Consider the following 15587-nt stretch of genomic DNA (forward strand, 5'->3'; position numbering starts at 1 on the left):
AGCAGTTATTGAGCAGTTATTGCTCACCCACGATCTTGTTAGTGGGGCTGCAAACCACGACCTTAGTTCAATGTATAAATAGAACTTAGATCAGATAGAAAAGGGTTAAGCTCTCTAGAGATAAAACACCATATAGCAAATAGCAAGTTGGTATTTGTAAGCTGTAGAAAACAGATCAAGCAATACAATCTTGCCCTCCCTTTTTCCCGTGGACGTAGATTTACTTCAGTAAATCGAACCACGTAAATTCTTTGTGTCATAATCTTCATTCTCTACCAGCATTTACTAACATCAGAAATTCGCGGATCCATCAATCTTATTATGACATAAAATTTTGTTTGTAACTAAAAATCATGATATCGATTTGATTCTAATATGAATTTAATTCGGTACATTAATTTATTTTTTTTGGAGGAAAATATCACTACATTGTGTATTTGTATTAAAAATTAAAAGTTATGGAGTACCAAAAAACATTTTTATTCCAATATATTTATACAGAAATAACCAAAAATAGAAAAGAAAAGTGGAGCACATGAGGTCATCACTTGACCGCTCTTGAATCTGGGTGGAGCTCTGCTAAATTCAAAATTGGTTGGCTGGATTTTTGGCATTTTTCCAAGATCCAGATGCCACTATGTGAGAGACAGAGCGAGAGAGCAACCCCACAAATCAAAAATCCGTTCTTTGATAGCTTTTCACTGTGCCCATTTCGACAGTCTTCCTCTTTCTTCTTCACTAACAATCCAATCATCATTCACTTTTGACAAACTCTGGACAAAAAGCTTGACCTACAAATACCAATACCCTTCATTTGGTGAAAAACTCTGTGCGCCACTACGAATCTCGAGTTCAAACAATCGAGGTCAATTTTTTTTATTCGGAATCTGATGCATGCCCATTTGATTCCTTTCCAGGTCAGGCTTTATTGACTTCTGTTTTGTTGCTGATTATCGGATTAATTGGTTTGTTCTCACAATTTATGAAGTTGTGGTTCGAATCGCTTATTGGATTTCTGTGATTTTATTGATTTTGCAATTTCAGTCGGATTTAGTGTTGTATTAAGTGAGGGAATTTGAGGGTTTTGGGGTAGATAGTTGAAGTGTATTATGTCGATTTGTTGTCACTATTTATCAAGTTGTGGTTCGAATCGCCCATTGGATTTCTGTGATTTTATTGATCTTGCACATTTCAGTCGGATTTAGTGTTGTATTAAGTGAGGAAATTTGAGGGTTTTGGGGGTAGACAGGGTTGAAGTGTGTTATGTCGCCTGATCACTGTGTGCCAGGCATGCTTTTAGCTTTGCCTGATGATATATTTTCTGTGATTACAAACTCCCTCTCTGTGAGGGATGTGTGCAGTCTCGGTCTTAGCTGCCGAGATCTCCATGCCGTTGTAGGCTCTGATAAAGTATGGCTTTCACAATGTGATAAGCTGGGACTAGTTCCCTGTAGTACCCTTGTTGAATGGAGAAAGGGTGTGTGTTCGTACATGGCCCTTTGCCGGTTCTTGGTGAATGTTCGTCCTTTGATTGGGATTTGGGTTCACCAAAACCCCGAGCTTGGAAACGTGCTTTATGTTATGCCTGGTTTTTGTTCGCTTGTTGGGTGCCGGATAATCCCTCAGGAGGTGGGTCCTTTGGGTCTTAAAGATGGTCCTATTTTGTGGGCACCTGTGTTTGAAATTATTTGCAATTACGAGGGAACCCCAGCATTTTTTTTACATGGGAGGGAAGGAGAAGTTGATTATGTTTGTCCTGGTTTGCTAAGATCAGTTGATAGGAACTGTAATGTGCTTTTGCTTGAGGGGGAGCCTAGGCATCAAAGAAGTGGAGGAAAATTGGCACACAGTAAGAGCTTTGCGTATGAAGTAGACAAGGAGGTAGCGAGTAGGTTATCTAGATTGGACAGTGGAGTTTCTAAGTCACAGAGAGTAGCTGGGCAGAAAGGCACTGGATTGACTTTTAGCAGTTTGGGATTTGGTGATAGGAGAAGGCTTCTAGATTTTGTTACTAGCCAAGTCCGTCAAGTTGTGCCAGACACAGCAAATTTGCTCTTGTTTCCTTGCTCGAGAAGTAATGAGGCAGATTTGCATAATGATATTGCAGTCTTATGTGAAAGGAGATTGCTGCTTTTGCAAATGTATGACTGTGGTGGTGGGAATCATGATCTTGGGTCTGATCCAGAACTTCCTCTAAATCCTACAGAAATCGGAACAAGTGAGGTATGCAAGAGGCTCAACTGTCCAAGTGGCTATCATGCTTCACAGGCAGAAGATGTGGATCAAGCTCATTGTCCTAAGGGTAAGACACTTTCTGGATTTCTGAAGAATGGTCTTAAACAGATACTGGGGAAATCAAGCTCAACAAATGGTAATCGTGAAGGTCAGAAGAAAAATGCTTCCAGTGGCGAGAGTAAACATTTACAACTTCATGAATTTCTGCGATCGGATCATACAATAGGGTTGAGCTTGCGTGCTGCATCCATGAAATTATCTTCGTATAGAGCATGGCCTAACATGCATGATAGTCGATATGCTCTCTATAAGTTGCCTTTACGGGCTCCAAAGGCAAGCCACGAATATGCTGGTTTATGGGGAGGTACTTTTGGTTGGCCTCCTGGGATTCCGTCTGAAGACAAGCCTGGGAAGGCTCTCTTCTTTATTTTGATATCTTATGAAGAGTCTGAAGGTCAGCAGCTGATGATTGCTACCAAGATATTAGAAGGTACATCCTATGTTTTGCATCCTAATGGCTCGGCTATGTTTATAGTGAACACATCTCAGCCATCGCCAGATACATTTCCGTGGGATACTGATGAAGAATCCAATCATATTGACGTTAAGCAGTCTTTTGTTGGAGAAGGTATTGCAAATGGTTATGGGTTCAGATATCCAGGTTCTAAGCCTGGTTCACTTTTTGCTATTCAAAATGGGTTGCTTATTTTTATATGGAAGGAATCTCGGGCAGTGTTGACCTTACAAAGGCTCAACTTGGCAGATCTTCTAAGGAAAGGAGAAAGGGTTCCTTCTCTATCACCAATCTCCAACTTTGCGTATCTGACCAAGACATACTCAAATGTATATTCTGGATTCTCAAATTCCTCGTACGCACTATCCTCTCCAAGGTATGGTGCCTATCTTGCAACTATTGCATCTGCCTTTTCTGGTCTTATGCAAATATTAGGATGTATATGTTTTTTGGAAATGCTCATTGCCAATAGTATAATTATTTCTATAACAAAGTGTATAACTCTCGTTTCACAAGTATAATAGTAATATAGGAAATTGAGCTGAACGACATGCTTCTATCTCATAAAATCATGTAAATATGTCTTTATATCTCAAGTAGCTTTTAGTATAATATGAGGTTATTTGGTTGCTTTTAATCCATAAACCATTTTGTTTCAAGAATAAAAAATTTCTGTAAAATAATGAAATAAATGTATTATAGTCTTTAGTTTCCTAAGCCTCGGACCAGGAAAATGAGGAAAAGAAAGTGCCATCCCTCACCCAACTTCTACCCTTTATGTCCTCTATTCCTATATTTATTGTGCCTCAACTTTGGAACTGATCCGTGTTAGTTGTCCATCAAGATTGTCAGGGTGATATAAGCAGATTTGATAGATTTTCGAAAGGATTAATTTTCAGGGTGCTATAAGTAGATATGATAGTTGTCAAACGGATTAATTGTCAGCGTGCTGTAGTAGACTTTATGATTGTTGACTAATATCTCGAGGCTCCATAGATGGCCTGATTCTTTTGGTTTCTGGGAACTGTAGTTGAAAACCTTAGTTCTAATAGGTGTGGTTTTATCTCCAAATTTTGACATCAGAATAATAACAAACGACTCTGTTTCAGTATATACAGAACATAATTGCCTCTTGATATTTCAGTGTAAGGATCCTAATCAGTACTTGAAACTAACCCTCCCACCAAGGATGAAAACGTGGTGTTTATGAAAATATTAGTATTTCATCTTACTATATATTGGCGGATATATCGAAATGAAGATCGATATTGGCATAAAAAATGATATTTTCCTTATATTCTCTGTATATTTCTTCATATGGTTAAACTTGTGCTATAAAACTGACAGATTTTGATATTTATATACATATTTACCGAAATTCAAGTGGAAAATTACTTGTCCCTAGTTTAACCCTGCCGCATTAAAACAAACTAGCAACAACAGAAACGAAACAGGTTTTAAGTATGGACGATCTATGCATGTAAGCGCAACTGCGGATGTCTGATTTCACAGGCTGGTGTAGTTTGCTAATCCTTTTTGAGACAACATAAGCAAAAATGTTCTTGACCACACTTTGATCTATTCATGCTAGTTTTTGCACCGTGTTATCCACCCCTGGTATGTTCTTTTAGAAATCTTGATTTCTGATTATCTGTTCGCAGGCAATATATGTAAAGAACAACCTCTATCTTGTTGGATCCATGAACAATTTAATTGGGTGGCAGAGAACTTCACAGTGATCAAAGGAATGTTTAGATTTGTGTTGTGATACACCAAAAGAAGAGTTCCCTCTCCTGAATGCAGAGGATTGACACATATTTCCAAATGTAGTTATCGTGATACACGATTATTGAATGAGAAAATAAGCCAATGTATAAATTTGGCATTTGGAAATGTAAATTATGATGTCTTAGCAGCACGGAATTGTACCATAATTATTTAAGCAATGATAGAGTGTTCATTCCTCGACGAAGTGCGTCTAGTTGGGTGATGTTCGGTTTGCAAGATAAAATAATACTATCAAGATACAATCTAGGATTGAGTTGTGAGATTATTTTAGTCATAGGGGGTAGCTATGACTAATTATCCCATGATTATCTATCTAGGATTGAGTTGTGGGGTTGAATCTCATGAACCAAACACATTACAAATTTAATCTCAGATATAATCTTGTAAACCGGAAACCCCCTTGGTGGTAAAGAAGTTGTTACTTCATCCGTCCCAAGCTACTTGCACATTTCATTTTCAGACTGTCCCAAACTATTTGCACTATTTCTATTTTAGATAAAAATTATGGTATTTAATTAAGATATTAGAGTTAGTTCGTGTCTCATTTATCAAGTGTTGCCTTATTGCACTTAAAATTTTAATTTAATTACACTAATTATTCATGTTTAAGTTTATGCTGTCAAAGTGAAAAGTGCGAGTAGCATGAGACCGGCGGAGTATTAAATACATATAGGAGATGATGGTGATTGTTGCAATAAAGATTGATAATATATTTTATCGTCCCTTTTCTTCCGTGGGTGTATTAGTTTTCCGGACAATCTATGGAAATCAAGGAGAAATTAATGACAAATAAACTACTCTACTAATTGCATACATCACTTCATGGGGCTAGTCTAGTTAACTTAAATAAATTATTAAAGATGACTTGCCGCTCATGATTAATTATCCCAATCCCAAACTTTCCCCAATATTTTATTAACTATAATGCCTCCGAAATGGAACCAGTAATTTTTATAGTTAAAAGAAAGTAAAAATTGAAGTGGAGTGAGTGATCACAACCTTGTAGAAACATGAAACAAAGAAGACTACTCCTCTATCATAAATTGTCAATTAGTCGGCTATTTAAACAATACAAAAGAACAATAGGAAAAAAATATGTCAAGAGGATAATGTTGAAATTCCACAAATAAAAACTGGAAAGAACCAAAATTGCAAATTATTTTTCTCAAATTTACAAAAAAAATATGTCATATAGACAAATTAACATATTTTAAAAAATTATAATCTTAATAAAATTAAAAACTCCCTCCGAATCCTAAACTATTTCCTTTTTGGTACATTTTCTAAAAATGAAAACCTTCTATTTTTAGAGAATGGATTTCATAATCCATCAACATTAATTCCACTACTTTTTCTCCTCCTCTTTCTTACTTTACTCATTTTTTTCTTTTCATTTCCCTTATTTTATCAATTTTGCATTAACACTTATGCGGTCATACCGGTTTTCAAAGTTCCTATTTTTAAGAAATAGAGGGATCATATCATCAACTAATATAAACCAACAGAATAAGGATTTGTTTTAGGTGTAATATACTATTATATTCTCTGTATGACAATAATAAAATTGAATTCAGTTTTTTCATTTTTGTTAGTTTATATATATATTCAAATTAAATTAAATAAAAAAACTAAAATTTGCCAAAATTTTAAATCGAATCAAACTAAAATCCGAAAAATAAAACAATATTTTCAATTTCAATTTAAATTTAATTTGGATTGGAGGGGTGTCGAAACGGGTACCCACGGGTACCCGTACCCGGAGAACCGGGTACCCGTTTGTAGCCAAAATCTTTGTCCCGTTACCCGACCCGCATAGTGACGGGTACCCGCCTTGTCGGGTACGGGTATCCCGTACCCGATAGGCGGGTACCCGTACCTGACCCGTTTAAAATATATTCATCACGTTGGCTTTATATCTGAATATGGTCACACAATCTGAATAATAGCCTTACGTGTTATAATTCTAAAACTCATCCCCAAATACTTGCCACCTAAATCTATATTTTTAATACATAAAGAGGTTGCATGAAAGAGTATGCAATATTTTGTAAACACAGAACAAAATCTTGTTTCAGTTTTAATAATTTCCAACGCAGTTTCTTAGGAATTGGGGCAGCAATCTGGAAGTTATTGACTTGAGCCCTTACCTTCTTCGCGGCAGGGGTCGGCGGCTGATGTGGGTGGTGGAGGGTGGCGGCGCGGGTGTGAAGAGCAGACAATTTAGGGTAATGGACATAAGACTTCAGAGTTAATCCTAAAACGTGTATTAATTAAAATTACGGTAATGGACAAAAGACTTAAACAAATATTAATTAAAATTTTTAATACAATATTTATATTTAAACGGGTATATAAGCGGGTATCGGGTATACCCGATACCCGCAAAAACCTGAAACTCAATACCCGTACCCGAACCCGTTCCCGCTTATGTCGGGTAGCGGGTACCCGAAACCCGACGGGTAACGGGTCGGGTGTGCGGGTACCCAATACCCGCTACCCGTTTCGACACCCCTAGATTGGACATTCCGTTTCCAGGTATTTTGCGGCACCCCTACTTTCTATCATATAGTAATACTCCCCCGTCCTAGAAAATTTGTCACATATTTTCATTTTCGTCCATCTCATAAAATTTGTCACATTTCACTTTTCATCATTTTTAGTAGTGGACCCCACATTCCATTAATTCAATCTCACGCACATTATATAATAAAACTAATATTTAAAAATAGGATCACATTCTAGTAACTTTTTCAACTTACTTTCTATTATATTTCTTAAAATTCGTGACCAATCAAAATATGATAAAATTTAAGGGACTGAGAGTATTTGATGTTTACCCCACTTTGTGACTTATTATAATATGATGATATATTGATTAGTTGATTTTTTGTTTTTTCATAAATTTACATCAATTCAAATTTTACTAAATTAATTACTCTTACTCGATGACTAAATTAAAAATTAAATAAGTGACGTTACTACAAAAACGGTGAAAAGTGTAAGAACATTAGACAATTTTCTTTTCTTTTCTAAGTTTAATAAAATAAATCCAAAAATAGATTTTGCTAGAATAAAATCTCTTAGGTCCGTTCAGTACACATAATTTGAATTGAATCGGAATTAGAATTCTACAGAATTGTAATTCAATTCCAAATCCTTTATTCCTTAAAATGATATACAAAATTAAATTTTAAGGAATTGATATGAAGTGCGTGCAATGTTTGTGTAGTGTGTGCGCAATGTGTGTGCATGTGTGCAGTGCCAGTGTGTGAATAGACTTCCACATTTAAACCCTGGCTTCTTTGTAGTTGGTAACACTTACCTTCACCATCTTCAGTCATTTGAAATCACAAAAAAACCACAAAAAGAAAATGAATTAACAAGTTAATTAACTAATTCAAAACCAAAGGGAACAGACTCTATTTCCAAAAAAAATGTCTTAATTTTGCAGCTTCATTTGATGATCAGTAGAGATGAGGACGAGGTTTGATGGAAAGATCCAAGTTGATTTGGGGAGGAGGTCTCATGGAAAGATCCAAATTGATATTGGGACGACGATTCGCAGCCGTAAATACATTAAAACCGACGTCGTTTCTGATCGTCATGGACTCCTCTATGCATGGAGACAATTCTAGGGTTTTGTTGTTCGATAGCGGCGGATTGAAGGGTGTGTGGGTTTGAGGGTCGATGCCGCAGCTGACGAGTTTCCATTTGATATGAATGTTCTAGTGGTTCTTGATCTCGTTATCTGTTCTCCCGGGCAATCGGTAGCAATAAGAGACCATCTGCCCGGTTAATTAAGATATTTAATGAATTGCTTATTAATGATGCACTATTAAAGTGCACATTAATTCATGATAAACAAAGTGCATGTATATCGATGCAAACTCACCAAAGAATGACTGAATTTATAGAAAAAAAAGATAATCCTAACTTTTTGAATTTGAAATATATAATAATCAAAACTTATTTGTAAAACAATGAAAATCATTATATATAAGTGACTTGAAACATAGAAATTCTAATTTTTTAAAATTGAAATATATTATAATAACCAAAACTTACTAGTAGACAAAACAATGAAATTTCACTGATTAATTATAAATAGTTTAATTAGAAACCCTATGAATCCGAAAAATAAAAATAAAAAATTACCGAAATTAAAAGTAAACTTAATTTAAATGAATCACCAGCTTGTTGCGCAAGCCCAGTGCGAATCGATACAATTGATGTTTTCTGCATTGTTAGCTGAAAATGCATCATGTACTAAGTGTTTGTGTGCAAGAGAGAGAGAGAAAGGGGAAGAACATATAAACTCTTTGCTGAGCAAATGATGAAGGTCGATGATGAGTTCTTCTTCTTCCTCAATAAAATGTCCTTTCTTAAAACACACGTCATTTTTTTTATCATCGTGGTCGCATCTCTGCATGGAGACATTTCTAGGGCTTTGGTTGTTCGATAGCGACGAATTAAAGCGTATGTGGGTTTGGGGGTTGATGTCTCGGAAGATGAGTTTTCGTTTGAGATAAGTATTCCAGTAGTTCTTTATCTCGTTATCTTCTCCTAGCAATTGGCAACAATAAGAGCCCATATGCACAATTAATTAAGATAGTTAATGAATTGCTTAGTAATTATTAGCTCTATTAATGTCCACATTAATTCCATGACAAACAAATGACATATATATTGATAAAGCTCATTTCATGCATTGGCTTTGGGGTGATTTTACATGCTTTTAGGGGAGATAATGCACACATCGTGAGTTTAAGTGTGCAGGGCTACTAGATTAGTTAAATAGTGCAAACTAGCCGAGCATATGCAGATGAAGCAAAATGGAGTGAAAATACCGAAATGCCGCCCAACCGATCAAGACGAGTTATCATAAAGAGCATGCAATGCAAGGAGTAGGGGAGAGGAGAGAGAATTCGAAGATACCCTTTGCAGTAAGGGTACAAATGTCAAATTATGAAGGATATACCCTAGGGTTGGAGCTTGGATCCGTCATATATAAAGGAATCAACATTGAAGGAAGAAGAGAGCCCCCTTTTTGAGAGTCTCTCCACACACACTCACAGCGGCAAGTTCATTCCACAGTCCAGATATGCTCTCTGCGTCCTAGCTCGGAGGGGGGAACACCTTAGTTCCTGCCGTTTTAACCATTCAGTTGATGTTCCACCACTCTACGGAGCGAAGATACAATCTTTTATTTCTGTTTTGCAATCTCTTTAGTTCTATTTCTCAAGTGTTTTAGTGTTTTGAACATCCTAGCTTGAGAATCTTTTAGTTATTTGGCTGTTTGATCTGGATATTGTCATTTGAAGCTTTGGATCTTGTTCTATTTTGAGATCATGGAAGTTCTTGTTGGAATTTTGTGATGTTCGGTTTCATTTCTGTTTTGTTGGATGCTTTACACAATTGTTAGTTGTTATAACCTTTTAGATCTAGTTTTACTTCCTGATTTAATGCATGATTATGGTTCATTTATGCTTGTTCATCACTCTAGTGGATCAATTAGCATAGATCCAGTAGTTTCTAGCTTAAATTTCTCGTTTACACTTCGTATGAAACATGTTCTGTTTTCTTAAAGTTCTTTCATCAACGGTGTCTCAAATGCTCTGTTTTGCTTAGTTACTTGAAGAAGATGAAGTAGGAAATCGGATATTAGATATGAAAATATGCTTTATGTTTTTTGCTTTTCTAGCTTTGTCCGTCACTTAACCAGTTTAGGAATTATGGTCCCCATTTACTTTTTTACCTTGTCCGCCTATTTTAGGAAGTTTACAATATGATCTGCTAGCTACAGGTGCTCTTAGTTGCTTAGTTCAGATTTACATCTCCGTTCACCGTTTTATGCTTGTGTCGTTTATTCATGACTCGGTACATTTCCATTTTAGTTGATCAGTCTAAGTAGAATCCCATGTTCAATCTTTCAAGTCAAGTAGATAATTCTTAACCCACTCAAGTAGTGTGGCAGCAACCAACCCTCCCAGAATGACCCTAATACATGCTTTTACATGTGACATCCCTAACCCGAAATATGCATTAATTTCATAATTGCGTAATTAATTGTTATTATGTACTCCCTCTGTCCGTGAATAGGAGTCCCGTTTTTCCATTTTAGTCCGTCCGCGAATAGGAGTTCTGGTACACTTTTACCATTTATGGTAAAAGGGTCTCTATATACATGTGGGGCCTCTATTCCACTAACTTTTTTTCACCCACTTTTTTTAACATTTATTAAAACTCGTGCCGCCCATAAATGGAACTCTTAATGGCGGACGAAGGGAGTAATATATAGGCGTTGCCATTGGCATTATAGATATATTATACTATGTGGAGATGTGATCAAATACAAACTCACATCTTTAATACAAACTACAAACTGCAATCACACACCATCTTTGATTCTAATCTGCGGCTGGGAATGGTTACTAAGTCAATGTCACCGGGTAGTTCAATTTATGTCACCGGGGGTGTATATGTAAATCATTTTGCACCAGCAGTTTTATACACGCTTATTTTACTCCAATCTGGTATAATCATATCTAGAATTATTTGTAACCGTTCCTAGGCGTATCACACCATGATGACTCCCTAATTTATCTCCATTCTCCCAAACTACCATTAGTATCATTTTTTGGAAAGTGATTACATTACTCATTCAGCCACAAGATAGAACATAAATTAATTATTCACCATTGCAATATAAACTTCAATCTCCCGTTGAAAGTCATATCCAAATTTTCTTCGACGTGCTTTTTAGTGTCCTTCTCCGGCCCAAGGTCAACGTCCTCGGTTGTGTTCAAATGGAAATGTCTTACAAAGATCAAGGTAGTTTCTCTATCGCAATGTTTTGTCTGTAGCTTTGGCCGCTGACATTCCGTGATGACATTCTTGGTGATGCTTCCCTATCGTGTGTATAGTTGCAGTTAGATTCAGAGATGACATTCCTTGATGACATTCTTGGTGATGCTGAGTTTTCTGTCCTTTTTTGTTTAAAAATTGTTGAATATATAGTATAGAAGTTGTTGTTCTTGACTAAAGAAGACATCGTATGTAGAGTATGCATAGTCATTAGGGTATATTCCGAAATGTGTTTGAATGTGTTTTCGAAACGTAGACTTTGTGTAAGTTTATTTAATTTTTTATGCTTGTTCTGATGGTGTATACATAATCTGCCAGCAATGAGTTTTGTCTGATACAACATATAAAATATAATTTCAACGTCACCAGCATAATCTGCCAGCAATGCGTTTTGTCTGAATGTCACCAACATATTATTTAAATGCCAACAAAATATAATTTCAACGTCAAAGGCAGATTCTGTAAATGTAAACAACATTGAAAGAATTTCAAAATCACCAACATAGAGTACACATAATCTCAGACAACCTTGAAAGAATTTCAATGTCAACAACTTGGAATATACATAATTTCAGTGTCAGCAGCAGCTTCTAACAATGTCAGCACACTTTCATAGTCAATAACATGCAATTTCAATGTCAGCAACATATAACTTCCAAAAAAATAAGAAAAATTACACGGCATTGTGATTTCAAAACCAACCCTGGAACACAAGAAAAACTAATAGGGCGGTGGTTTGCTGGGTGATTCGTGCTGAATTTTCAAAAAAACAAACAAAAAAAAACTATAAACCACAAATCTGTGTGGGGTTTATGGTTTCTCAATAGAACGAACTTAAATGTACCCTGCATGTTAATTACAAGGGGGGAAAAGTGGTTAATTGCACTAAAAAAAGAGACTTGACTGTCTATCAGTGACAATCAAACACGATTCATACAACCCATGGTGACAGGATGTCAACATAGCTCAATGTATCGATTTTTTATCTATACAAAAAGAGCGGCGCATTCAATGGACTGAATAAATCTACAAAAACCCAAATAATTCGGAATGACACCGCGGTTGCAAATTGGGGTTTTCAACGGAAACCTCACCTCTGGCAGACGCACCAGCCGCTTGACCCGCTCGCCTCGCAGAACTCATGTCAACACGATACTTGGAAAACGACGATTGCGTGGAGTACAGAGACGAAACGTTGGAATGGAGGAAATTGGAGAGGTGCGTTGAACAGGCTTAATTGGTGAAAGGTAAGAGAGAGTGGAGGACGTGATAAATGAGAGGTGCGATTAATAGCCGATATTATTGGGATTCCTTAATCTAAACAGATTTTGTGATTTTAGCTTATAATTTTTGTCCCAAAAATAACCCTTGGTGACATCTTTTATAAGCTATGTTGACATGTTGAGAGCCCATAAATTAGAACCGTCGATTAAATATACTTAATGGATGAGATTATAGTTTGCATAGTTTGTATCTTAGGGAGTTTGTATATTATCACGACCCATGCTATGTGTATTATAAAAGATAAATTGATAACTTATAATAGTGGTTGAATATAAGTATTTGTATATAATTATGTGTGTGTATATCCACGTGACACCTACAAATATATGTATACATGAACTAGAAATTGATACTTCATAAATTTCTAAAATATGTATCTACGCACAAAAGTATAAATGAATATACATAATGGACGCATTTTTCTATTTGAATGATTATAAATGACATTTAAGTTGTCAACAAAACTTTAGCTTTTATAGTATCATCATTTTATTTAAATGCCTTAAAGGAGTAAATATTTTCCTTTGTGTATTTGGGAATAGGAATGACACGTGTAAATAAAGGAAGTAATGCATGCATATGCCTTGGTTAGGTGGATGAATTTAAACCATTTACGATGGCTTAGCCGACTTTAAATTTAGTTGTAGGTATATATAAAAACATTTGTGACTGTATTGTAAAAAAGAGGGGAAATGAAAGAAGAAAGAAGAAAGAAGAAAGAAGAAAGAAGAAAACGAAAGAGAGAGTCATTAGAAAAACAAAGAGAATGTTAACTTCAGAAAAAAAGAAAGAAAACAGAGAAGGGAGGAAAATATTTGAAGAATCAAGGGCCGTGGATTGGAAAGCTGAACCGGAAGCTTGGTTAGATTATTTATCATCTTCAGGTGTGTATCACACGTTTAATTTTATATGTTTTATGTGCTTCTTTGCTAAGTATTTATATAAAGCGATTAATTAGATTATATGATATGAATCTAATATAGTTGTGTTATTTGATATCAATGGTGGAATATGACATATGTGATTGATGCTATTGATATGTGTATATATGGCATTAGAATTTCTTGAATCACTAGATTAAAGAGGATATGCAACAGTCTTGCCCTGGGTCTGATGTCAATAATAATGGAAATAGACCTACGGGTCATATACAATGATAATGGACCTACGGGTCAAATAAAATATGCAAAGAGGGACCTTCGTGGAAAGGTTAAAATGCAAAAAGAGACCTTCGTGGAAAGGGAAAATCAAAGAGGGATCTTCGTGGAAAGGTCAAATCAAAGAAAGGTCAAGTAGTAAAAGGGACCTTCGGGTCGTATACAATGGAAATCCCGGGCAGATACCAGGCTTGATCCGTCACATAATATTAAAAATGATCATAAAGGTATATGCATGTGGATATGAAATTGTTTATGATATTTATTGTTTCAAGTTATATATATATATATATATATATATATATATATATATATATATATATATATATTATTGTTAAAGAATATGCTTGATATTTCTGTGATGTGAAATTAAAGGTGAAATTTATATACACTGAGTTGTGGCTCATATAAACCACTAATATTTTTTAGGCAAAGATATCGCTAATGTTTTGGTTGATATGAGCTTTAGAAACTCCACGTGTTATTAGGGTTGGCGGCTGACGCATTATAGCAACCTTCTCTTCCTCGTCATTTTGCATGTAGAACACTCTATAATATATAGAGTGGTGAGAGAGTCTCAATACAGTTCAAAATATTTTGAAATATGAAACAGATAAATGTTGATTTCTGAGTTTATCTTATATGGGTGTTTTACGAATTTTACATGTGATAAACTCTTAGTTTTGCAAGTGTTTTGGATGATTGAAAGTGCATATTCTAGTGTTTTGTAGCACACTACTTGAATTTCATCAATTATCCCCTATGTTAGTGTTTTGATGAGTTTGTCGAGTTTTTGTAGTCACACTAGGTGGAAACGGACGGAAGCGGCTCGAAAACAGCCACGTCGGGCGTTTGACTGAAGAAGCCCATGCGTTTTCACCTCAAATCAGGCGAACTCACTGGACCCGGGCGTTTGACACGTTTTCGGGATCTCGAGCAAAACGCCTAAGGAAGAAAAGAAATAGAAATATAAAAAAGGAAGAAAAGAAAGATACACATAAAAAAATGGCACTATTAGTATAAGACAAAAAAAAAGAATGAAAAAGCAGTAAGAAAGAGGCAAAGCGGCGTCGTTACAAAGCACAACATGGTGCCTAGAAAATTAATACTCCCTCCATCTCAAGATAAGTTAGCATAAATCTTTTTGACACGGGATTTAAGGAAATGAGGTTTTGTTAGTAAAGGGGAAAGTGAATAGAGTGAAAGAGTTTATAAAATAGAAAGAAAAAGTAAGAGAGAGAATATCAAAAAAGAAAATGAGACACTTATCTTAGGACCTTCTAAAAAGGAAGGTGAGTTGCTTATGTTGGGACGGAGGGAGTACCAAATTACTAATACACTATTTTGGTGTGGGTGAATTATAGTAATGATTTTGGAAGTTGAACTAGGATGAATGTAAAAAAGAGATATATGCTAATTGTGAGCACCGATGATGTGTGAAGTTAATTTCCATAAAATTATCCCTTGTATGTATTGTATTTCATTCTTATATTATTATATATATATATATACCTGCTGCTACTACGACTTTTTAAGGCAACTCAAAACTCTGAATCTTTTCACCTTTGATATTCTGGCAAAAATATGGTTTTCATTGTTTAACCTTCCGACTTTCCTCACCTTCCTCTCCTTTCTTGGGAAAAGTTTGAAAACAGTTTTTGTCCATCTCTATTGGTTTAAATTGATTACTATGGACCGCTATTTTCATGAATAAGATTGTAATTTTGGAAATTGGTTATTGCATA

General features: G+C 35.5%; 1 protein-coding gene and 1 pseudogene across 2 annotated transcripts; one reads left to right on the top strand and one right to left on the bottom strand.

Moving 5' to 3' along the window:
* The first annotated feature begins 545 nt into the window (after window positions 1-545).
* LOC121762204 (F-box protein At5g39450-like) lies at window positions 546-4717 on the top strand. 2 transcript variants are annotated; one of them, XM_042158014.1, is made up of 3 exons: window positions 546-2863; window positions 2999-3125; window positions 4411-4717. In XM_042158014.1, the coding sequence occupies exons 1-3, from the start codon at window positions 1264-1266 to the stop codon at window positions 4421-4423; spliced, it is 1740 nt and encodes a 579-aa protein (XP_042013948.1). In that variant the 5' UTR covers window positions 546-1263; the 3' UTR covers window positions 4424-4717. The 2 variants fall into 2 exon arrangements, with proteins under 2 accessions (XP_042013948.1, XP_042013947.1); XM_042158013.1 differs by having other exon boundaries at window positions 548-3125.
* A 3545-nt stretch (window positions 4718-8262) lies between these two features.
* LOC121760852 overlaps window positions 8263-15587 on the bottom strand; it is a 30048-nt pseudogene continuing 22723 nt past the window's right edge.

The sequence above is a fragment of the Salvia splendens genome, chromosome 13 (genome assembly GCF_004379255.2).
Source record: "Salvia splendens isolate huo1 chromosome 13, SspV2, whole genome shotgun sequence".
Taxonomy (NCBI): domain Eukaryota; kingdom Viridiplantae; phylum Streptophyta; class Magnoliopsida; order Lamiales; family Lamiaceae; genus Salvia; species Salvia splendens.

Coding starts and splice junctions, on each gene's coding strand:
- LOC121762204 (XM_042158013.1), top strand. CDS start 1,264: ATGTCGCCTGATCACTGTGTGCCAGGCATGCTTTTAGCTTTGCCTGAT.